The sequence below is a fragment of the Cotesia typhae genome, unplaced genomic scaffold, assembly GCF_013202065.1.
Source record: "Cotesia typhae breed Kobodo isofemale line unplaced genomic scaffold, CoteBio_Ctyphae contig_20, whole genome shotgun sequence".
Lineage (NCBI taxonomy): Eukaryota > Metazoa > Arthropoda > Insecta > Hymenoptera > Braconidae > Cotesia > Cotesia typhae.
Window position 1 is genome coordinate 4,741,993 of NW_027423725.1, and position 23,878 is coordinate 4,765,870.

The following is a 23,878-nucleotide window of genomic DNA, read 5'->3' on the forward strand; positions in this document are numbered from 1 at the left end:
AACCTAATGGACTTTGATATTATAATCGATAATTAAATAAAATACTTTCCAATCCCAGAACTAGTTCAGTTTTCTAATAGTAGTTTATTGAAAAAATATTATAGAAAATTAGGATCACATTCTTCAGCGCAAAAATGCAGCCACAGTATGTTTGAATGGTAGAGTAACGGATTTAAAACTACTAAGTCATTTACGAAAATAAAATGTGATGTTGAAAATAGATTATTATTGATTAATCATAATTCATAAATATGTAATAATTCTTCTAGGAAGTATCTTTGAATTTTTTATAGGAAAGCCTCAATATAGTAATATTTTTAAAACTTTGTTAATTATCATACACCAAAAAGTGTAAATTTTTACAGAAAATTCATACAGAATACCTTACGATTCCATAATCTGTTAAGGTTCCATACAAACAATTATTGAAAATATTTTATACAAAAAAAAACAAACAATAAAATTAGCAGCGCCAAAAAGTAAACTGTTCTTATTTTTTCGAAATAAAATTTACGAATTCAAATTTATTGGGACACTAACGCAAATAAAATAAATACTTAAAGTTAATTATTGTTAATAACGAACTAATAAATAGATATTCCTGCTATAAAAAAATTTATATCTACAGGTTGTAGGAAGTCTAAATTTAATTATATTATTTAAATTTTGTTAATTATCATTCGCCAGTAACAAAACAAACATTTTTTATTGAAACCTAATGGATTCTAATGTTATAAGTGGCATTCCGTACAAAACATCTTAGAATTCCATAACAAATTTAATTCTACTGTATAATCTATGTCTAATTTTGAAACAATTGTTGATTAAAACGTTATTACTTCATCAACATCTAATTGTTTTACATGGTCTTGTTCAGTTATAATTAATAAAAAATCATAACTCTCATTGTATTTTACATCTATGCTTCTGCCAAAAAAAAGCATTGTAGAGCAAAGGGTTAAAAATTCCGGTGAAAAGTTAATTTCCTTTCACCTAAATACACAGTTATTGAAGCAAGATACTAACGTTATTGCAGAGAAAAAAAAATTTATTTTTGCGATAATACAAGTCTTAAGGAGCAACAAACTGAAATGTTTCAAGATAAATTAATTTCGATATACATTAAGAAATATTAATTGTGATCTCAAAAAAAAAAAAGTACAGAAAAACATTAAACTAATAACAGTTCATAAGTTGATTGACTTAAAATTTAAGCGATTTACAAATCTCATGGATGTTTATTTCTAACAAAAAAGATAAAAAATTTTGAACGATAAACTTAAATAAAGAATTTTCCATAAATTTCATAAATAGATAATTGGTATTTCAAAAAATTTAGATCTATTAACTATAGACAGTCTGAGTATAATTTAATTTAGAACGTTTTAATTATTAATTATCATGAGTCAGTAAAAAAAGATAAATTTTTTATTGGAACCTAATGGATTTTAATGTTGTAATTGGCGCTCCATACAGAATATCTTTCAATCACGTTCATGAACTACAAAGGGTTTTTATATTAATAATGACATATTTTAACAAAAAAAAAAGTGTAAAATTTAAGAGTGTGAAAAATAGGAATTTTTCAATTATTGAGGAGAACAAAACATTTATTTTTTAGTTCTTAAAGACACAAACGAAAATAAAAACTAATTTTTTAAAAATTTATTAAAGTTGAATAAATGAATTTTTCAATATAAGACAATATATTAAAAAAAATTCTATCAACTTTTTACAGCCAGCCTCAGTACAATAATATTATTTAAGCTTTGTTAATATTAAGACGCCAGTAACACAATGAAAGTTTATATTGTAACCTATCGGATTCTAATGTTGTAATTTGCACTCCATACAAAATACTTTAGAATCCCATAATCTACTGAGGTTTTAATATCGATTGTTGGAAATATTTTGTTAAAAAATTAAGAAATTTTGATTTGAAAAACACCAAGATAAAAGTAGATTTCAGTTTTTCAATAAATGAAATCAGTAATTTTCTTTTACAAGGACATTTACGCACACACAATGGATTTATGAAATTGATTTTGATTTTGTTAACAAAGAAAGTGGGATTTTATATTATAATTATAATTGTACTTACAGTTTTCTTTACGTCGTTTAGACAAATAAAATTTTTTTACGTCTCCTTCTGCTATTACCACGGAATTTATTTTTTGAAACAAAATTTGACACACAATTACTGACTTCTTACAAAAGCTCTTGTACACACAACTCTTAGCGAACAACTGACTAACAGTCTAGGCTGAGCCAGATTGCGAACAGCGTAACCCCCTTCCCCGCTGCCACGTGGCAGCAGTGCCTTCGTTTTGGCGGGTTAACATATTTTTTACACATATGACTTTTTCTCTTTTCTTCTCGAGCGTTTACTTATAATTTACTCACTAGATAACAATACTAAAGTTAGCCAACGTTTTTAATTTTTAATTTTTTTTTTTTCACTTATTAAATTGGAACCGAAAAATATTTTTTAAAAATTACATTTAAAATTATTCAAGTTTATTACAAATGAAATTTTTTTTTTCTTATTTTTTTGTAATAATTTTTTCAATAAAAAAAAAAATATAAAAATTTTAGATGGCTGACTTAATTTTCATCGCTAGATATTACAGTATCTAAATGTAAATCATCAAATATTTATTGAAATCGTTTTTTGTTTCTTAAAAAAAAATCTAAACAAGAAATAGTTTTTAATCAATTTTTGTTATTGACGTATTTTTCAGAAACTGAAGAAAAAATTTTCAAAACGATTGACAGCCAGCGAGCCAGAGTAATTTATTCAGATATAGAACATTAATCTTGAAATAAAAATCCAATCTGGATAGTCCACTTAGTATCACATATTTGTTAAACACTCTTGATTGTAATTTGCAAATAAAAGTATATAGAAGGAATCTTGATGTAAGACTGGATATTTGTATAGAGGCACATATAATAGCTGAACCTGGGTATATCCATTTACATAACATTAGACCTGACATATAAATCTAATTTGTATAGTCCATTATATTTCATAGAGGTTTGAGGTAATTTTAATAATTATTTACAGACATAAATACATTGAATTATTTCTATCATAAAGTTGAATATTCCTATAAAAGCCCACAGCTACACCTATGGATATCCTCATGAATTCCATGAGACGGGATAAAAATTAAATATGGATAATCATCAATATTACATCATTTTGAGACACTCTTAAACGTAATTTATTAATAAAAACATCAAAATTATTTTTATTTCAAAACTGGATTCTCCGATAACAACTAACTTTTACTGTAGAATTTCATTATGGATATTCTGCTTGATTCGAATAAATTTTAAATTATTTTTCAATAGTTACTTACAAATAAAAATCTTTAAAATAACTTTTAGTATGGAACTGGAAAATCCAATAAAAATGGTGTTTTTTTATGTGTTTTTGTCGCTGCAATTCCTAAGGCATTCCAGTGGACACATTATTTGATTATGTTCGTAACTGCTCATAAAATAACATAGACCAAAATGTCGTGTTATTGGTGTTGCCAGATAAATTATATATTATTTATTTCCAGTTTATATGGAATTACTACGATATTTTCAGAATGGCTATTACATATAAAATACATAATTTTTTCCGATTGTGGAATTGTCATTAAAAATCATTAAAAAAATTTTCTTTTTTGAATTCGGAAATCCAGTTTGGTTTTTCTGTCCATATAGACTTACGAAAAGAACAGATACAAACCTACGTGTAAGGTGCAGATAAGATCCATACAAATACAAATAACATTATAATCCGATTAATTCCAATAAAGAAACTCCGCTATGGTGGACTTACATATAGATTCCAATAGATTCCAAATCTCAATCTATCTGGAAATTTTTTACTCCAGATAGATTACATATGAGCCATTACAGATTCTATTGTTCTGTATGGGACTGTATTGGATGTTATCAACAGGGTTGCGAATTTGAAAAATGCTAACCGTAAGATGGACGGTGTGGCTTAATGTATATAGAATAAGCGAAAGTAAAAATTTAGTATAGACCGGATAGCTCAAATGGTAGAGTAGCCGACATGTCATCGGAAGATTCTGGGTTCGAATCCCAGTCCGAACTATTCGAATTTTTTCTCGCATATTCTATACACTCACATTAAGAAGTTCCTCTCCCTAATCCTTTCTCAAACCTTTCCCACAAAAATATCCTGTTACGTGAATGATGAAACGCTTCATGTAATGATTATCCGTAACTCCTATTCTTTCCCGCTTCACAGCATTATTTTCGAATTTGATATATATATCGAATTTTATATATATCAGTGACAACAAAAAGACCAGAATTATCCCACGTCATCTTCAGTTGGCTATCCATAACGACGAGGAATTGAACAAACCTCTCTGGAGTTACCATCGCTCAAGGAGGTGTCTTGCCCAACATCCAAGCTGTTCTTGCCTAAGAAGACCGAAAAAAGCAGCTCTTAAATTCTTAAATTTATTTAATTCAAAACAAACATATATAGAATATTGTATATTAATAAATATTAAATACAATAAAATAAACGTATATTAATTAATATATATATTAATATATTAATATATTTATTAATATATCACTGATAAAATTTTTCAAATTTTCAACATCTATAAAATTAATATATATATATATATATATATATATATATATATATATATATATATATATATATATATATATATATATATATATATATATATATATATATGTGTGTGTGTGTGTGTGTGTGTGTGTGTGTGTGTGTGTGTGTGTGTGTGTGTATATAGATTAAATTAAGTTACATAAATTTTAGTGATAAATGAATTTTTCCTATGTCACATGGATATTTTTATCATGTTAATGAGGAAAAAATTCCCATGTTACCATTGGAAAAATTTCTACGTTAACATTGGAAAAATTCCTATGTCAACATAGGGATTTATCCTATGCAAAATTAGGGAGAATCCCTTTGTTTTTTTCGCCGTGTAGTGTTGCCTAGGGATTCATGATACCCTCCTCTGTTTCCTGGGCACACTTAGAGACCGTTAAAGAGATACCCGGGTCGGGGGTACAACGGCAGTAAGTTAGAATCCGCGGTATAGACGTTCCACATGAGGGTATCGTCGTGAATAAGCACTATGATAGAGACCGCGGCATACACACTCCACATGAAGGTATCATCGGGAATAGACACTATGATAGAAACCACTGCGTAAACGAAAATAAGGCTTGAATTTGAGTGGTGATTATTGTAAAGAAGTTCTTATTATTGTGAAAAGGTTGACTAAATAAAATAAGTTTTGAAAATAAATTTCTTTCGAAAGAAATTGTTTTTTGTTTCCTTCCTAGCAATCTCTTACGATCCTGTAGAACTACATATTTTTAAATAAATATTTTCGTCAATCGAATCCCATTTAATCGATGTTAAAAATGAATCGTTTTTACCGTCTGTTGTAAAATTTTCTAAATGGGGGATACGAGACGTATCAAACGACGTAATAGAATGGCAGTTATTAGACCGCTCGGTCGTCGTGTCGCTTAAAATAAAAATGAATAAAAATAGCGTTTTTTTCAGGCGTCCAAATTAGAATAACCTCTGAATGTTCGAATTTCAAACTCAAAAATTTACAACTAAACTCGAATAGCTTAAGAAGCTCAATCACTAAAATATGGCGAAAAATCCGAGGAATAATCGGCCGGCTTAATAAATTTCTAGATTGTTTATTGATTTATCTTTAGAAAAAATGAATTCGAATTTTGTAGGAAAATTGATAAACGAAGTCACTTCGAGGGTGGTTACTTTTTAAATAATTATTGAAAAAATAATTAAAATTATGAATCAACTTCTGATAAAAAAAATATAAGATTTTGAATCAAAGATGTACAACCAAGGTAACGCGATAAATTGTGATAAATTATTTTTTGTTTACAGAGGGAGTTGGTTGAAACGTGTCTCACAAATAATTCAAATCCTGTGATGATCTCCAAGGAATTATTCGACAATAATTGGGATCCAGTTAAAAATTCACTAATTATAATTGATAACGAATTTAAAAAGCAGATCACAGGTTTTCTCCCTGCATATCCAACGTACGTGCTTTTTTTTGAGTCAATAGATAGTCTGAAGGAAATTATGAACCATCTCAAGAAATCGACATTGTGGAGTATTCAATCACCCTTTGTAATCATTGACACCGAATTACATTGTAGAAGTTCTACGATCATTCTCGAATTCATGTGGAAGCGGGATTTATTGTTAGTCTATTACTTGTGCAATAAAAAAGATTTGACGGTCATCCTTACAATGAATCCTTATGCAAGATATGCTCCAAAGCCGTGGGTCCTAACTGAGGAATTTGGGGAAAGTAACAAGAAAATGAATTTTTATACATTAAATTATTCAAAAGGTACTTTAATAATTAACTATTGTATTACATCAGAAAGCTGTGCTGTCAGTTAATTACAATACAGTATGTTTGTTTTCAGACCTAAAACTATGTAAAAGTATAACTTTCGAAAAGACGGATTATTTAGAAAGTGTGAACATAAAATTCAGTCGTTTTGAAATTTCAAAATCCCAAAATACTCAAAAATTCGCTAATGAGACTCTGGAACGTCTATTTAAAAAACACAGGGCAACCGTATTACATTTCCCAGCTTATATTAATGCTACCCCATGACTAGAAATAATTCCATATCCAAGTTCGTCTCAATTAACGCAAGGTTACGTTCAACAATTAGTTGACCAAACAAGTGACGTACATGATTTATACGTGCCATTAAAAGATACTAACTATAAGTATGTAGATATCGTGGCGGACTATTCTAACGAGCGTTCTTATTATATCATTTCCAGAAGGGCAAATTTCTTAACAGAACTCAACGAAGTAACTAGTGATATAGAATTTGTAGTTAAGACAATTGGGTTGTTTGTTATGTTCACGATAGCTATGGTACTCAACAGAGACGATATACGCGAGGCTTTGATGGATGCTATGAGATTACTAGTCAGCATGGGACTTGAATCCCCGCTTAACCGACTAGCAATTAAGTTCATCTTTTTCTTTGGATTTCTGTTTGCGTTCTTGATAGTTCCCGACTTTCAGGGCCACGTGTCTGCGATTCTGTCAAATCCTACGAGACGCAATATCGAGACGCTAAAAGACCTCCATGAAAACAAGTTCCATGTGTACTATTCAGATGTATTGGGCCAAACTATGATTAATGATAGTTTATGGGTGACTAATGCAGACAAAAAATATCTTCATCCAATTACTTACTTACAGGTGAAAGATTGTATTAAAAAAGCAAAGACGAATTTTACAGTAGCTTGTATACATGAAAGAGATGCATTACGGTATTATGCTCGTAAAAATCCCGATATGTATCTGTCGCAAACAGCAGCCTTTAAGAGTTTTTACGTTCATTGGACCAGAAAAAACTGGCCCTTAAAGAATAAGTTTGATGAAATAGCATCAAAGACTTCAGAAGCAGCGTTAGTATTGGTGAGTTATGAACAAAAAAAATTTGAAAGTTCAAAAAAAAATGCTAAAATCAAGAATAGGATGGAGGCCAGAGAAGAGTATGACCAATTTGGCTATGATGAGTTGATATTCAATTATTATTCTATCAGTTTTCTTTCTGCATTTGGAGCTATGGTTTTTGTGATTGAAATAATATTGGCTAGATATTTTAGAATTTACATATAATTTAAACTCGTAAATCGTATCCGTATATCTAATTACCTTATTTGTATTTTTTTCATTAATAACACCGGCACATAAAAAAAAATTATTTGCGCATTTGACCGGACTTATTTACGAGCATGGATATCGACTCGCTGAATTTAAATTTGAAGTTCGTTTGGCCCGAACACCCTCCATATTTGAGTAAAACGCAAAAAAAAAAAAACAAAAAAAAATTGCAAAAAACTTCAATCACGGCGACGAAAAAATTTTTGTAGACCCGGATCACGTATGATTTTCATATATTTCAATTCTCAGAATCTGAATCTGAACGTTAATTAGCCTACTGTAGAGCCGTTAAAATTTGAAAAAATTTCGTAAAATCGATAAAAATCGCAAAAAAATCATACCAGGTTTTAGGGATTAGAAGGTATCATTGCTTTAAGATTAGTTCTAATTTTTCCACCTAGTTGTATTTAAGATCCTTAATTGGGCTCTTTGAGACTTTAATAATTCGGAATAGGCATAAACGAGGCCAACGATCAGGGTCTATTTTTAAAATATAGATGATCCAGCTCCACACGTTAAGACAATGTCAATTTTACTGCATTCGTGACGTTACAGACGACTTGAAAGAGGAGAATGATCCAATACCTAACAAACCCGAGCATTAATCGGGACCTCGATCCTACACTCGGCACGAGCTGGCACGTTTTTACTTGTTTTTACACGTTACTACTTATCAATCAATCCAGTTGTTAATTAAAGTTTAAAATAAGTATTTTAATAAATTATTCTAAAACAACCAAGTTATACGTTATCAAAAGTTTGTACTGTTATAAGTCAAATAAATCGTATTATTGTGTTAAATATTGCTTTATCTAAAGCTGATAAAATTATTCATATTCAATTAATGAGTGATTTAGTGAATTTGAAATAAGTTAAGTCCTTGTTACCAAAATAATTCCATTGTAATCTGCACCAGAAGCAACCTCCAGGGTCTTTACTATTCAACCACACAAAATTTGTAAGAAAATAAAATTAACTTAAACTGGCAGTCTGAGAGTTTTGACTGCCTTAATGAGATTAACATCAAATAAATTTGCTAATAAGGAATAGTAGTTACATCGGCTTTTGGAAAGTGGTTTTCCGAGGGCTGCTTCCGAATAAAATAGAGGCTAGAGCGGTCGAAAAGTGAACCGTCACTTTCTATCGGCTTTTTACAAAGAAAAAAAAAGTACTGTCAACGTATTCTATTAGTCTTATGAACAGGCTGGTAAGTTCAAATTCAAGCCTCAAGTATCAAGGGGTGTTCTGGGGAAGTAGAAAGATCGGTTTTAAGAAACGGTTTGGTGTTTTTTTATGCTGTCTAGATGATCGAAACCCTAAACTCGAGCGGTCTACAAGGTGAGATGTTGCTGTCAAATAGTTTGACCTTAGTTTGACCATGCATTGGATTTGGATTTCGCCAGAAGTGAGCTCACTGTGCCTATAACACAAGCCCTTTCGAATGGCGCCAACCACGATGAAATCGGTCATACCGTTCGCTAAAAATTAGCTAAAAATTAATTCCAAAAAATGAAAATCTATTTCATATTTATGATTTATTGTTTATTAAGCTATGAAAAGTTTTACATTTAATTTTACCAAGTAAATTTAAATTATTCAATGTATTTAAAAATAATTTGAATTACGACACGCTCACAGAAATATTAGAAGAAAAAATTTATTTTAATCAAAGCAAATTATAATATTTAAGAAATCCATAAATGTTAATGAATTTTATATTTTATGATGAATATGTTTAAGTCAAGCTTATACTTGATTGATTTTTTTGATAAATTTAAATATCACGTTATTGTTTATGGGCACTCCAAGTACTTGGTTGTCGAAAAATTGGAGAATGTTCAAGTAAAGTTTGGGATATTTAGTGTCCCATACATAATAAGATGCTAATAAACATATTAATACTTTTGACACGGTAGGATTATCAATTTCCATTTGAATATTGTTATCAGCTACAATGAAAGTCACAGAAATTTCGTTGTCTTCGACATAAATGATAACCCGAGGTGATTCACCCTCTGCTGAAGCCAAGCAATCCGTACTTGAACGTGCCTAAATTAAAAAGAATAATATCTTAGGCTATCAATGGTTATTAACTATACTAATTTCCATAACAGTTAATAAATTGAATCAAACAAACCTCTTGAATAATGAACAATGGCTTATTTTTTTTTTATTCTCTTTGATAAAGCATCACACAATAATACAAGAATATTATATTCTGTGTTTACTTCTTTTTTTTCAGCAGCGAAAAATGTTTTCAATTTTTGCAAAACCTCATTGATATTAGTTTCAATTACACCCGCAGTTATGTTTTGTAATTTATAAAAATCATTCAAGATCTAAAAATATGAATATAATAATGAATAAATTTAAAAATACATTTACACGTAAAAAAAAATAATAATTTATGCTAGAGGTAAAACAAAGAATAAATATGAACTTCTAAAAATGTCAATAAGCTGTTTGGATTTGATGAATTATTTTGAAATAATTATCACCTATAGAATTAATTGCAAAGGAAATTAAGTCAAATCATAAAATGATACTTACTGGTTCGCATTCTTTTAAATGGGGATATTTTGAGACAACATCGAAGATAGACTTCCCGGGAAAAAATGATCAGACCTGATCAGACATGAACAGGCATGAGTCTTCAGCCCTGATCAGACATGAAAAATGACCATGCCTGATCAGGCATGAATTGACCTGATCAGGCCTGATCAGACATGGTCAGGTCTGAAAACCCATTACTATTTTTAATTAATTATTTTGCTTAATTTTATGGTTGTAGTACTTGATAGAGTCGTACGCAATTCTCTATAATAAAATAAAATAAAAAAAAAAATAATTACATATTATTGTAAGGATGTAACACCAGCGGTCAACCATCCAACTACCAACCATGCTCAATGCTGTTTAACTCTGGTGTTATCCGTTTGCCTTGAATTTCCCGCCTGCTGTGCTGCTATATTAGATGTAACAATTCTATGAAGTACATAGAGTATCGAATAAGTTTATGATAAATATAATGTTAAAATTGGTTTTATAATATATTTTGATAGTCCTAATTTATTTATGTAACCGAATCTCATTATAATATCACATTTATTTAAATAATATAATAAGTAATGATTTTCATATTAGGCAGGAGCAGAGCAGACCATAACATCCCATAGAAAATGTAATAAATTTTTTATTTCAAAATTATTTAAATAAACGTAATGTTAAAAATAATTTTGCACTTTTTGTGATGACCAAAAATTTTTTTCGTCAAAGAAAAAATTTTTATCATATCTCTGACTATAGTCAGAGAGGAACAGTCATAAACAGGCATGGTCAGACATGAATAGACATGAACAGGTATGAACAGGCCTGAGCGTATTTAACACTTCAGACATGAACAGGCATGGACAGGTCTGATCAGGCATGGAGAGGTCTGATCAGGCATGGACAGGCCTGAACGTATTTAACACTTTAGACATGAACAGACATGAGCAGGCATGGACAGGTCTGGTCAGGCATGGACAGGCCTGATCAGGCCTGAGCGTATTTAGTACTCCAGATATGAGCAGGCATGAACAGAACTGATCAGGCATGATCATGTATAACTTCAGGCCTGGTCATACATGAACAGGCATGATCAGGTCTAATTTCAGGCCTGATCATACATGAACAGGCATGGTCAGGTCTGATCATTTTTTCCCGGGTAGTCAGAGAGGAACAGTCATAAACAGGCATGGTCAGACATGAATAGACATGAACAGGTATGAACAGGCCTGAGCGTATTTAACACTTCAGACATGAACAGGCATGGACAGGTCTGATCAGGCATGGAGAGGTCTGATCAGGCATGGACAGGCCTGAACGTATTTAACACTTTAGACATGAACAGACATGAGCAGGCATGGATAGGTCTGGTCAGGCATGGACAGGCCTGATCAGGCCTGAGCGTATTTAGTACTCCAGATATGAGCAGGCATGAACAGAACTGATCAGGCATGATCATGTATAACTTCAGGCCTGGTCATACATGAACAGGCATGATCAGGTCTAATTTCAGGCCTGATCATACATGAACAGGCATGGTCAGGTCTGATCATTTTTTCCCGGGTTTGCTTCATTTTGGATCCAAAGTCGACGATTTTCAAAAGTTAGCGATAAAAGTCTTCGAACGTGAATAGTATTTCCTTTCTTCCCCTGCTTTTTTTTCAATTCCATTAGAGCTTTACTAATGTCTAACTTTAGAGATTCAGATCTGTAAATTAATTTATACTTGTTTTATAAGCTGAACATTTTTTAAAAATAAATTTCTCATTAAATCAATTGAAAAAAAAATTTACGTTTCAGCAGGCGTTAATGTTGCTAAAGAGGTAGCCGGTTTGATGATCTCTCCTTAAGCGTTTCTTTTTGGTGCAATTTGAGATGTTTTACCTTTTAATATCGCTCGATGATTTCTAATCCGTGAGCTAAGTTGTGATCTTACAATACTCTACAGAAGAGAGAAAAAAATATTTTTATTTTAAAAGCTGATGTATAAAATTTTTATGTTTGTATATAAAATTCAAAATATTTGTCAATATAATTAATTACTCACATTTTCCGAGGTACCACCTTTCAATAATGGGTAAGCTTGAACTATAGAAGTTGCGAGATTAGAATAATCTTGTTTCGTCGGTTGCCCTGCAGTCATCTGTCACAAATACGAACCCCAATGGTAAATCAGCTTGGCTTGACATTTAAGGAGTCCTGATGTCTTTATTTTATTTTCTAAGTCATAAGTTAAGGGCGGTAACACCGCTGGCAGAGCAATTGATCCAGGCTTTGGATTAAGAACAGGCATCGCTGGGAACAATAAACCATTTGAGCTTGAGGATGGTTTGTCATGATCATGTGGAGCTGGTGATTCTAATGGCTAGAAAGGCTTGATATTTTTTAGTTAAATTAAACTTTAATTTTTTTTTTTTTTTCACTTTAATCATTGTGCTGAATCTAAAATTTCAATTCAAATAAAACTTACCTGATCAAATTTTCTTCAACTATTTTTACTGGTTTACTCTCAGCACTTGTGGAAATAATTCTCTGAAAAAACTCTTGAAAAGTCTTTATAACTCTGAATAAGACTTTTCGAAAGTCTTCACATCCCTAACTAAGTAAAGGAAAGACTTAATAAGTCTTCAAAACTCTGCGATACTCTTCAAAAATCAAATTTTCCCTGCAATTTCGGAATTTCTCAAAGAGTTATTAAGACTTGATAAGACTTGTTCAGTTTTACAGGAAAAGAAGAAAATATTTCTTTTCAAAAAAATTACTTATCACAATTAAATAAAACTATAAAAAAGAATTAATGCATGTTTTAAAAAAATTTTTTTTAAATAATATTTTCATCACGAAAATACTTTGATGGGCATCGAATCACTCATAGTTGAGCAAGTCAAAACATCAACAGCAAGTGCACTTCATTTGCTGTTGATGTTTTGACTTGCTCAACTATGAGTGATTCGATGCCCATCAAAGTATTTTCGTGATGAAAATATTATTTAAAAAATTTTTTTAAAACATGCATTAATTCTTTTTTATAGTTTTATTTAATTGTGATAAGTAATTTTTTTGAAAAGAAATATTTTCTTCTTTTCCTGTAAAACTGAACAAGTCTTATCAAGTCTTAATAACTCTTTGAGAAATTCCGAAATTGCAGGGAAAATTTGATTTTTGAAGAGTATCGCAGAGTTTTGAAGACTTATTAAGTCTTTCCTTTACTTAGTTAGGGATGTGAAGACTTTCGAAAAGTCTTATTCAGAGTTATAAAGACTTTTCAAGAGTTTTTTCAGAGAATTATTTCCACAAGGGAGTCCTAGTAATTACCTCATCAATTGTTTGAAAATCATTGCTTTCTTCAGGTTCAATATGCAATATCTTAATGGGCTGTTCCTCAATATTATCATAGCTTACCACTGATGTTTGGTACCTAAACTCTTCTAGCAAAAAAATTACTTTCAATTTGGCTTTGTTTTCAATCTCGTCATTTTTTTCAATATCAAACCACACTTCATCGTCGTCATCTTTCTTTTGAACTACAATAGTTTTATTAGCCGTTTTTTGTTTTAAAATTAGATCTTGCTGACAAATGTCGTAAATTTTTGGTTTAATTGCTTCCAAGTCAGATACATCGGGCTTCGATATGAATTTAATACATTTATTACGCCCTTCAATAAAACAATAAACTTTTTTTTCCATTTTTTATAATAATATGAAAATTCACAATCACTTCTATTATAATTTGTTATAATATAATTTTTTTTTAATTTAAAATTACTAAATTTTACTAAAAAAAATTATTGATTACGCTTAAACAATCAGAACTACACGGTATCCCAAAAACAAAGAAATGAATATCTACGCCGATACACCGAGACTCGTGCGGGTCCTCGAGGAAATATAGCAGCAGTGTATATAAATGTGTGTGTCCATGTATTCTCCCACGTCGAGCTACTGACTGTACGGTAGGAGCGGCACAGTATACATGTATATGTGTACATGAGCTATTAGAACGCGCCAAATTCACTTGTCTCCATGTATTATGGCTGGTCCTACTCTGAGTACAATAAAAAAAAAAAAAAAACGTTCTTTTTAAATAGGTAACCTGATAAAAAGAATTTTTAAATACCAGGTAAAATTATTAAATTTTTACACACAAATATATAAGCCATTTTGTTACTTATTAAGTTATTGAATACTAATTTACATTATTAAATAATAAATATGAATCGAGAAGGTACGTTTTCTTGTGTAATGTGTTTTGTTGTCTGTGATTCAAATTTCTCTTTGATGAAGCACGTCGTTCGTAATCATCAGTATGATCCGTTGTTTAAAGTTACTTGTGTAGAACAAAGTTGCGGTAGAACTTATACTAAATGGAAATCATTTCGCCAGCATATTTATAGGAAACATTCACATTTGTCTCAACAATTAAATAACGTCAATGAAGACGGATTTGATGATGGAGTACCACTTGACGGTGAGCAAAATCAAGGTAAATGTAAATAAAATATATTTTAATAATCCGATATTGATTATAGAAGTATGAGTCCAACCGTTATAATTTGTAAATGGTTAAGGATTTGAAAATGGTACCGGCTTCTAAAATAGTTATAGCGAGAAAATTTCAATGGAAAAAAAAGAACGGATGCTTACAAAAAAAATCTCAGCTGTGCAAAGTGGAAAGTAATGCATACATCGTTCCATTCACGGAAAATTTAATTAATCTTATGATGAATGATGAAGTCCGAGAGAACGTCGATAATCCATTAATTCATGAAGATGGTATTTATCGGACAGTACTCGATGGCAGATATTTTCAAGAAAATCATTTTTTTCAAGAAAACTCTAAAGCTTTGGCTATAATTTTGTACATGGACGAGTTGGGAGTAGCTAATCCATTGGCTTCAAGTTCTAAAACTCAAAAGCTGACTATGTTCTATTGGACACTTGCTAATATCAAACCAAAATTACGTTCATCACAAAATACAATACAATTATTAGCTATAGTAAAGAGTTGTTATTTAAAAGAACCAGGTGCATTAAGTAAAGTCTTACAGCCTTTCATTGATGGGATAAAAAAATTACAAACTGAATGAATTGAAATTACTTCAAATGGAGTTACCAAGAATTACAAAGGTTCTTTACTGTTTTTTTCGGGTGATACTCCTGCATCAGCAATGATGGGTGGTTATAAAGAGTTTGTTTCTGCACATCGCCCATGTCGGACATGTATGCTGACAAAAGATGAAATCAAGACCAGTACAGAAACAGAATTTTTTTTAAGGAATAAAGACGCGCATCAACAACATTTGGATGCCATTAATGATAACTATGCCACTAAGGCTGCAAAAAATTTTTGGCAGTTATTTTATGGCATTAATTAAATGAGCCCATTAGCAGAAATTCCATATTTTGATATAACAAAGTGTTTCCCACAAGATTGTATGCATGTTCTAAATGAAGGGGTCACTGAGCTTGTATGTCGATTATTTTTAAACTATTGTATTGAAGAAAAAGGATTATTTACTATTCAACAGTTTAATGAACAATTAATGGCGTTTGATTTTGGACATTTTAGTCGAGATAAGCCTGCGATTATCCAAAGTAATGATCTTAGTGATGATAAAAAATTACGTCAGAGTGCTGCGCAAATATTTGCATTAGCACACGTTTTACCATTTTTAATTGGTAAATGGATTTACAATACTGAAGATGAAGATGTTATTACAAGACTTGATTGTTTCATTTTACTACTACAAATTATGAATTTATGTCTAGCATATGAAATAAGGGATGAATCAGTTGCTACCTTGAGTCGTATGATTGTTACCTTTAAATTAAAATTTCTTGAATTGTATCCTGGAAAAGATATTCCCAAGATTCACTTTTTAGATTATATTCCATTATATATTAGACTATTCGGCCCTGCACGACAACAAGGATGTTTTCGGTTTGAATTTGCACATGCTTATTTCAAGGCACTTGTCACCATTGTGCGAAATTTTAAAAATATCCCGGGAAAAAATTATCAGACCTGACCATGCCTGTTCATGTATGATCAGGCCTGTTCATGTATGACCAGACCTGAAATTAGACATGATCATGCCTGATCAGGTCTGTCCATGTCTGTTCATCTCTGAAGCGGTAAATACGCTCAGGCCTGTCCATGCCTGTTCATATCTGAAGCGTTAAATACCTTAGGTCTGTTCATCCCGGGAAAAAATGATCAGACCTGACCACCCTGATTAAAAATACTCATTGAAAAGTATTGAAAAAGATGAGAATTGAATACTTTTGAATAAATCCTATCCCACAAGTTTTTCATCTGAACATAAAATTAATACTTTTCAATTATATTGAATCTAAAAATAATATAAGAATTTCTGAACTCTTAAAGAATTGAAAAAGATTCAGATGAATTGATATTTTTAATCTTTTTGAATCCTCTTCAATAACAAAAAAGTTCCGTATTTTCGGGTTACGTGTGGGATTGAAAAAGATTCAAATTAATTGACAGTTTTCAATCTTTTTGAATTCTTCTCAATACCAAAATAATTCCACATTTCGAGTTATGAGATGGATTAAGAAAGATTCAAATGGATTAACATTTTCAATCTTTCTGAATCCTTCTCAATACCAAAATAGTTTCTTATTTCAGATCAAGTGTAGGATTGAAAATTAAAATTGATTGAGAGCTTTCAATCTTTCTGAATCGATCTCAATACCAAAATAATTTCTTATTTCAGATCACGCGTAGGATTGAAAAAATTCAAATTAATTGAGAGTTTTCAATTTTTCTGAATCTTTTCAATAACAAAATAGTCACTCATTTCGGGTCACATATAAGATTGAAAAAATTAGAATTAATAACAATTTTTGAATCTTTCTGAATCCTTTTCAATACCACAATAGTTCTATATTTCTAAGTATGCGTTGACTTCAAATAAATTGATATGAATTCAAATTTGTGAATATTTTTGAATCTTTCTCAATACCAAAATAGTTTTTAATTTTCGATCACGTGTAGGATTGAAAAAATTAAAATTAATTTAGAGTTTTCAATTTTTCTGAATCTTTTCAATAACAAAATAGTCACTTATTTCGGGTCACACATAAGATTGAAAAAATTAGAATTAATAACAATTTTTGAATCTTTCTGAATCCTTTTCAATACCACAATAGTTCTATATTTCTAAGTATGCGTTGACTTCAAATAAATTGATATGAATTCAAATTTGTGAATATTTTTGAATCTTTCTCAATACCAAAATAGTTTTTAATTTTCGATCACGTGTAGGATTGAAAAAATTAAAATTAATTTAGAGTTTTCAATTTTTCTGAATCTTTTTCAATAACAAAATAGTCACTTATTTCGGGTCACACATAAGATTGAAAAAAATTAGAATTAATAACAATTTTTGAATCTCTCTGAATCCTTTTCAATACCACAATAGTTCTATATTTCTAAGTATGCGTTGACTTCAAATAAATTGATATGAATTCAAATTTGTGAATATTTTTGAATCTTTCTCAATACCAAAATAGTTTTTAATTTTCGATCACGTGTAGGATTGAAAAAATTAAAATTAATTTAGAGTTGTCAATTTTTCTGAATCTTTTTCAATAACAAAATAGTCACTTATTTCGGGTCACACATAAGATTGAAAAAATTAGAATTAATAACAATTTTTGAATCTTTCTGAATCCTTTTCAATACCACAATAGTTCTATATTTCTAAGTATGCGTTGACTTCAAATAAATTGATATGAATTCAAATTTGTGAATATTTTTGAATCTTTCTCAATACCAAAATAATTTTTAATTTTCGATCACGTGTAGGATTGAAAAAATTAAAATTAATTTAGAGTTGTCAATTTTTCTGAATCTTTTTCAATAACAAAATAGTCACTTATTTCGGGTCACATATAAGATTGAAAAAATTAAAATTTATTGAAATTTGTGAATCTTTCTGCATCATTCTCAATATTACAATAGTCCTAAATTTCCGACGCGTTGGCTTCAAATTTAATTGATATTAATTCAAATTTGTGAATTTTTTTCAATCTTTCTCCTATTTATAGTTTAATATTTAATAGTTTAGTAGTTTAATAGTTTAATATTTTGGATCACGTGTAGGATTACAAAAATTTTAATTAATCAGAGTTTTCAATGTTTCTATTTTTTTTTTTTTAATTAATTAACTGAAGCCAAAATTTAAATTTTCCAATCTTTTATCTCCTGAAATCAATTGAAATTTTTTTTTTGCTTAGAAGCTGTAAAATTTTAATTTCTTATTATCGAATAGAAAGTTTGATCTCTACGTTACAAATTACCTTATCAAATGATAAATCTAAATCACTAAATGAAATGTGAGTTTTTATGTAATAATAAATTTTATTGTTGTATTTTTACAAATTTTTCTTGCATTTACATAATATTAAGTAAAAACGAGTTCATTTTGATTACAAGTTACATTTTTTGAATTATTTTTTATATACAAAGTTACATCTGGAGTATCACTACTACACTACTGAACTTCAAAGTCATTCGGCTGTTGAGTTAAGTAATTCTGATCTTTCTCATTACATGTCATCGCTTTTATCGATATGTATATCATTTTGCTTTCAATTATGGTTACCGGCATTATTACGGTTTCTTTGGCACGGTCCGTTATTGTCCACAACTCTGTTCTAAGAAAAGAGGAGATCAACTCACCACCACACCAGGGAAAAATTGAAGTAAATTTTTTGTTTAAGTATATGAAAGTGATGATCGTATCATTTACGGTGATTTTATTATTTTTTTATTTAGACACTTTCCGAAGCCATGCGTGAGATCTGTGTACTCAAAAAATTAACAATGAATGCAAAAATAAATTAAGGGTAAAAGATAATATTATCCTTGTGAAAACAAAAGAATTACAAGATTTAAAAGTAAAATACGAGGAAGCGATTGAACGAAACAATAAATTACAAGGAGAAGTAATTAAAGGACAGAAATTGGTCCTAGGTTTGTTGTAATTATTAATGTTGTTTTTGTTATTATTTTTAGATGTATTATATAATTTTTGTATTATTAAGATTTTGGAAATTATGTTTTTTTGACAGAGGGCTTAAAAAATATCAAAGCAGCTGGAATCGATAAGGAACCAGAAATGAAAATTGGCTTCATTGACGAAGAAAAAGGACAAGTATGTAATAAAGTTATATGACAATCATTTCTAAAATATAATAATAATTACCCTGTTTGGATTATTATTATTATTATTATTATTATTATTATTATTATTATTATTATTATTATTGTCGTTGTTGCTGCAGGTTTATATGGGATATGATAAATGGATAACCACCAATTTTTACCATAAACTCATGGCTTTGCCAAAAATCCAATTATTTGTGGAAAATGTCGCGCGATTTGTATTTGGGGACGAGGTACTCTTAAAAAGCACCGTCAGCGGTAAAACTTCAAACAGATCAAAAAATAAATCCACTGAAATTTATCAATTAGATCCAACGTCGTTGTCACAAACTAGAGGTAGATGTGATGTTAAATTGTCCCACCACTTTGATTTCTAAATTATTTCTATCTTCTTTTTCGACCTTTCTTTAGTACGTATTACCATATATCACTTATTTTGATTGACTTTTTTCCAGTTTTCGTTGATATCGACTATTACGCTGAAAACCTTCTCCATAGTGTCGTTTCGAAGTTTCCTTATACTATTGCACTGATAGAAGGATTTGTTTATATTTAATAAGCTTTATTAACTGTTAATAAATGATTTTTTAATAACATAGGATTTAATAAATATTTATTAACGGTTAATGAATATTTGTTAACTGTTAACAAATATTTATTTAAAATAAAGAGCAAAAATAGCAATTTTCTTTTGACAATTTTTATCATCCTTTAGCTGGAATAAATGATAATAATTCAATTCACTAAATAAATAAATGTTTTTAATATTTAAAAATATAAAAGATAAATATGAGCTGTGATGGAATTTGGTTTTTACAATAAACATCATTAAAATGCAACATAATTAATGCTAATAATTTATAAAGATGATTTTTATTTATAAGCAATCTTCATATCATATGACGTTGCAAGCGAAACAAATTCACTCTACTAAATATTGATTAAAATTTAATAAATTAAATAATTATCTTCAAATAAATTAAATTATTAATAGTTAATAAATTCTTCTATCAGTGTGTCATTCGAAATAATTTTTGCTTCATTTTAAGAAGCTCCTTATTGTTCCTAAACATTATGTTATTCTTCAGCTTGCAAATTACAGCCAAAAGATCTGACTTTATCCCTTTCAATCCGTTATTAAAAAGTTGATGTAACGTTTTCATTATTGTCACTTTTCGTTGCTATGGTGACCACTTTAGCAACGGTTACCATCGCAACAGTTACTACACTATAAAAAAATTTTTTGGACTCGGTGTAGTGTAAATGAGTCGATGTTACAATTTTCGTGTGAAAATTATACCAAATACGGTGTTAAATTTAGGCGGTGTGAATTGAATATTTTTACACCGTCGACCGTGTAAATGTATAATTCACGATAATTTTGTGTTCAGTAATTAAATATTACTGCTCTACAGCTAAAAAATTTATGATTATCTCTAATTGTTAAATTTGTGAAAATATTGATAAATTAAATTGTCGATAATAAAAATTTTGACAGAAGCGCGCAACGCACGTTCGATTTTCTAGTACTATAAATTCTTTTATTTTTTCATATATTCTGTATCTACTATAGCATAGTTAACCAGAAATTGTTCTTTTTTCTGCGTCATATTTCTTGTTCTTTTAACATCTTCTTCCACTCCGGAATACCAACTTTCTTAATTCCATGTTCTTGCATTAACATTTCCCACAATAATGACTTTTCCCTGTCCTGACTCTTCCTTTCCGTTTTTTAATAGTTATTAATAATTAGTCTAACAATATTTCTTTTCATTTAGGTTTCTTCGAACATTATCTCCGAAATTCAGTGTTTACTCATGGTATGCATGAAAATATCATTTTTAAACACCTTGGCTCTTTGGAACGTTACATTTCAAAATTCATTGCTAAATTTAAAGGCAATACAATTAAAACCAAAACTGAAAAAGCTGTCAAAGAACCAACCCCACCGCTAAGATCAAATCATGATTCTGAAGATGAAGGGGAGATCCAAATTAATAACGGTGTTGATGGAGAAATGGACGATTTGAACGAAGAGCCAGATTCGGAGGACTCGACTGCATTTATTATTGATGAATCATGAAGAATCATGATATTTGTTTACTTTTATTTACTTTTATTTATTGTTATGCAATACATTATTTAAAAACAAATTTTATTTTTGTAATACCGCCAATTTTAGTTTTTGCAATAATTTATGTAACATTAGTTGTAAGAAAATATAATTTAAAAAAAAGAAAATATTTAAATCTGTTGACCTTAGAGGCTATCCCTACAATTTCCTATTGCTCTTAAGATTCTTATTAAATTTTAGATCTACAGGAACTGTATTTGAAGAATATTAATTTTTTGACAATTATCACTCCCGCACACCTATGTGATAGAGAAATTTCGTAAGATCCTATTAGAGATGATTTTCACATTATAAATAAAAGGTTCCAACAAAACTTTGAGTCCATAAAAACTATTGTTTGGCTATGAAAGATTTTCATAGTAAACGCCCCCAATCCCTTTTGAGGTTGAAATTTGATAAAATTTATTCTTAGCTGAACTTGACATCATACACGATGGTTCTAGACAACAATATATATATATTGGGTTGACTGGGAAGCTGTCATTCTGGGGAGTGTGAGATGCACGGTTCGAATTTTTGGACGAGCAATTTTTTTTATAGCCTTCTGATTTTACCTGACACGTTTATTTTCCACGTATTATGCGGCCTAATTATTTTTTCCGGGGTTTCATTCTTTACAAAAAATAAGAATAAATTACAGATCATAAAAGTTTCAATTATATTGAATACTTTTAAATTGTATTTTAGCATTGAAAAGTATTAAAGACATCCAAGAATGAATCTTTTTCAATACTTTTGAATTTCACTTCTTAATTGAAAAGTATTGAAACGATAAAAAATTTAGTCCCATTCAATACTTTTGAATTCCATTTTAGAATTAAAAAGTATTAAAGACATCCAAGAATGAATCTTGTTCAATACTTTTTAATTCCATTATAAGATATTAGAAAGTATTCAAATAATTGAAGTTTCAATTCCATTCAATATTTTTCAAAATCTCTGTGTGGATTGAAAAGAATTGAAAAAATTTTCAATACTTTTCAATCAATATTTTTAATCAGGGCATGCCTGTTCATGTATGATCAGGCCTGTTCTTGTATGATCAGGTCTGAAATTAGACCTGATCAGACCTGTTCATGTCTGCTCATGTCTGATTTTTTTTTTAGTTATATTTTTAAAATTAATTTGTTCCGTATGACGCATTAATTTCTATCTCCTTATTAATTTTAAATATACAACTTTCATTGAAAATATCGGCTTAAGCATAAAGTTTTTGATTTTCCATGCCAAAACAATGATTTTTAACTATGATTTTTGACAAAATGACACAAAATTTCTTACTATGTTCCAAGGAATACGCGAAAAACAAGATTTTGAATAAAAGTTTGAGTTTGATTGCGTATAAATACCAAAATAGATCAGTTGATATCAATAGGCGATAAGTCCTTTCAAGGTGTCTGTTATTGTCTTAAGCTACGCCTTGGTTCATTGCTGTAGTATGAAAGATTGCTGAATTGTAGAACACACAGATAATTCTTAGTTGCCTATACAGTGTGGCCAGAACGTGCTCTTTTCTTACCCCCACTTTGTAGGACACTCTCATCTGACTACATTGAAAGCGGTACAAAGTGGGGGTAAAAAAATCGCACGATCTGGCCACACTGTGCCTATACGTTTTGGATAAAAAAAAAAAAAAACTTTAAAATTAAAAGAAAACAACAAAATTATAATTCTGGAATAAACCTTAAAGAAATTTTTTTTTATTACTGTGCATAGAGCCACATGTTAATGGAGCAAAAAAATACATACCTGTTTTAAACAAATAACTCTGATATATAATAAATTATTAATAATTAATAAACTAGGCATAGTTAACTTCCTTAACTGTAAAGATAAATCATGTATAAAATTTAAATTACTTGAAGTAGTTTGAAAGATACCTTTACAGTAAAGATAAGTCATATGGTCAAGAGGTAAAGTAACAGTCTGGAGAGCGTGGCGTCTACGGACCGAATCCCCACAGGTACAACATATAATTAATTATATTGACAAATATTTTGAATTTTATATACAAACATAAAAATTTTATACATCAGCTTTTAAAATAAAAATATTTTTTTCTCTCTTCTGTAGAGTATTGTAAGATCACAACTTAGCTCACGGATTAGAAATCATCGAGCGATATTAAAAGGTAAAACATCTCAAATTGCACCAAAAAGAAACGCTTAAGGAGAGATCATCAAACCGGCTACCTCTTTAGCAACATTAACGCCTGCTGAAACGTAAATTTTTTTT

The 23,878-nt window shown here is 29.7% G+C and overlaps 2 protein-coding genes across 5 annotated transcripts in view; one reads left to right on the forward strand and one right to left on the reverse strand.

Annotated features, from left to right (window-relative positions):
• The window catches only part of LOC141538161 (uncharacterized), a 79,867-nt gene extending 77,649 nt beyond the window's left edge, over window positions 1–2,218 (reverse strand). For both annotated transcript variants that reach the window (XM_074259512.1, XM_074259515.1), the window contains exon 1: window positions 2,102–2,218. The gene's annotated coding sequence lies outside the window, so the exon portion shown is untranslated. The remainder of the gene's footprint in view (window positions 1–2,101) is intronic.
• Window positions 2,219–18,515: 16,297 nt separating this feature from the next.
• Window positions 18,516–21,665, forward strand: LOC141538072 (uncharacterized). 3 transcript variants are annotated; one of them, XM_074259363.1, is made up of 5 exons: window positions 18,516–19,317; window positions 19,416–19,498; window positions 19,629–19,845; window positions 21,288–21,329; window positions 21,408–21,665. In XM_074259363.1, exons 2-5 carry the CDS (start codon window positions 19,463–19,465, stop codon window positions 21,590–21,592), a joined length of 480 nt encoding a protein of 159 aa, XP_074115464.1. In that variant the 5' UTR covers window positions 18,516–19,317; window positions 19,416–19,462; the 3' UTR covers window positions 21,593–21,665. The 3 variants fall into 3 exon arrangements, with proteins under 3 accessions (XP_074115464.1, XP_074115463.1, XP_074115462.1); XM_074259362.1 differs by having other exon boundaries at window positions 18,516–19,046; window positions 19,120–19,317; window positions 21,288–21,665; XM_074259361.1 differs by having other exon boundaries at window positions 21,288–21,665.
• The last annotated feature ends 2,213 nt before the right edge of the window (window positions 21,666–23,878 follow it).

What these genes read in the sequence shown, in the direction of transcription:
- LOC141538072 (XM_074259361.1), top strand. Translation starts at nt 19,463, where the DNA reads ATGAAAATTGGCTTCATTGACGAAGAAAAAGGACAA. An exon ending in TTGACGAAGAAAAAGGACAA is followed by an intron (nt 19,499 to 19,628) that starts GTATGTAATAAA and finishes TTGTTGCTGCAG; the next exon opens with GTTTATATGGGATATGATAA. An exon ending in GTCGTTGTCACAAACTAGAG is followed by an intron (nt 19,846 to 21,287) that starts GTAGATGTGATG and finishes CTTTTCATTTAG; the next exon opens with GTTTCTTCGAACATTATCTC.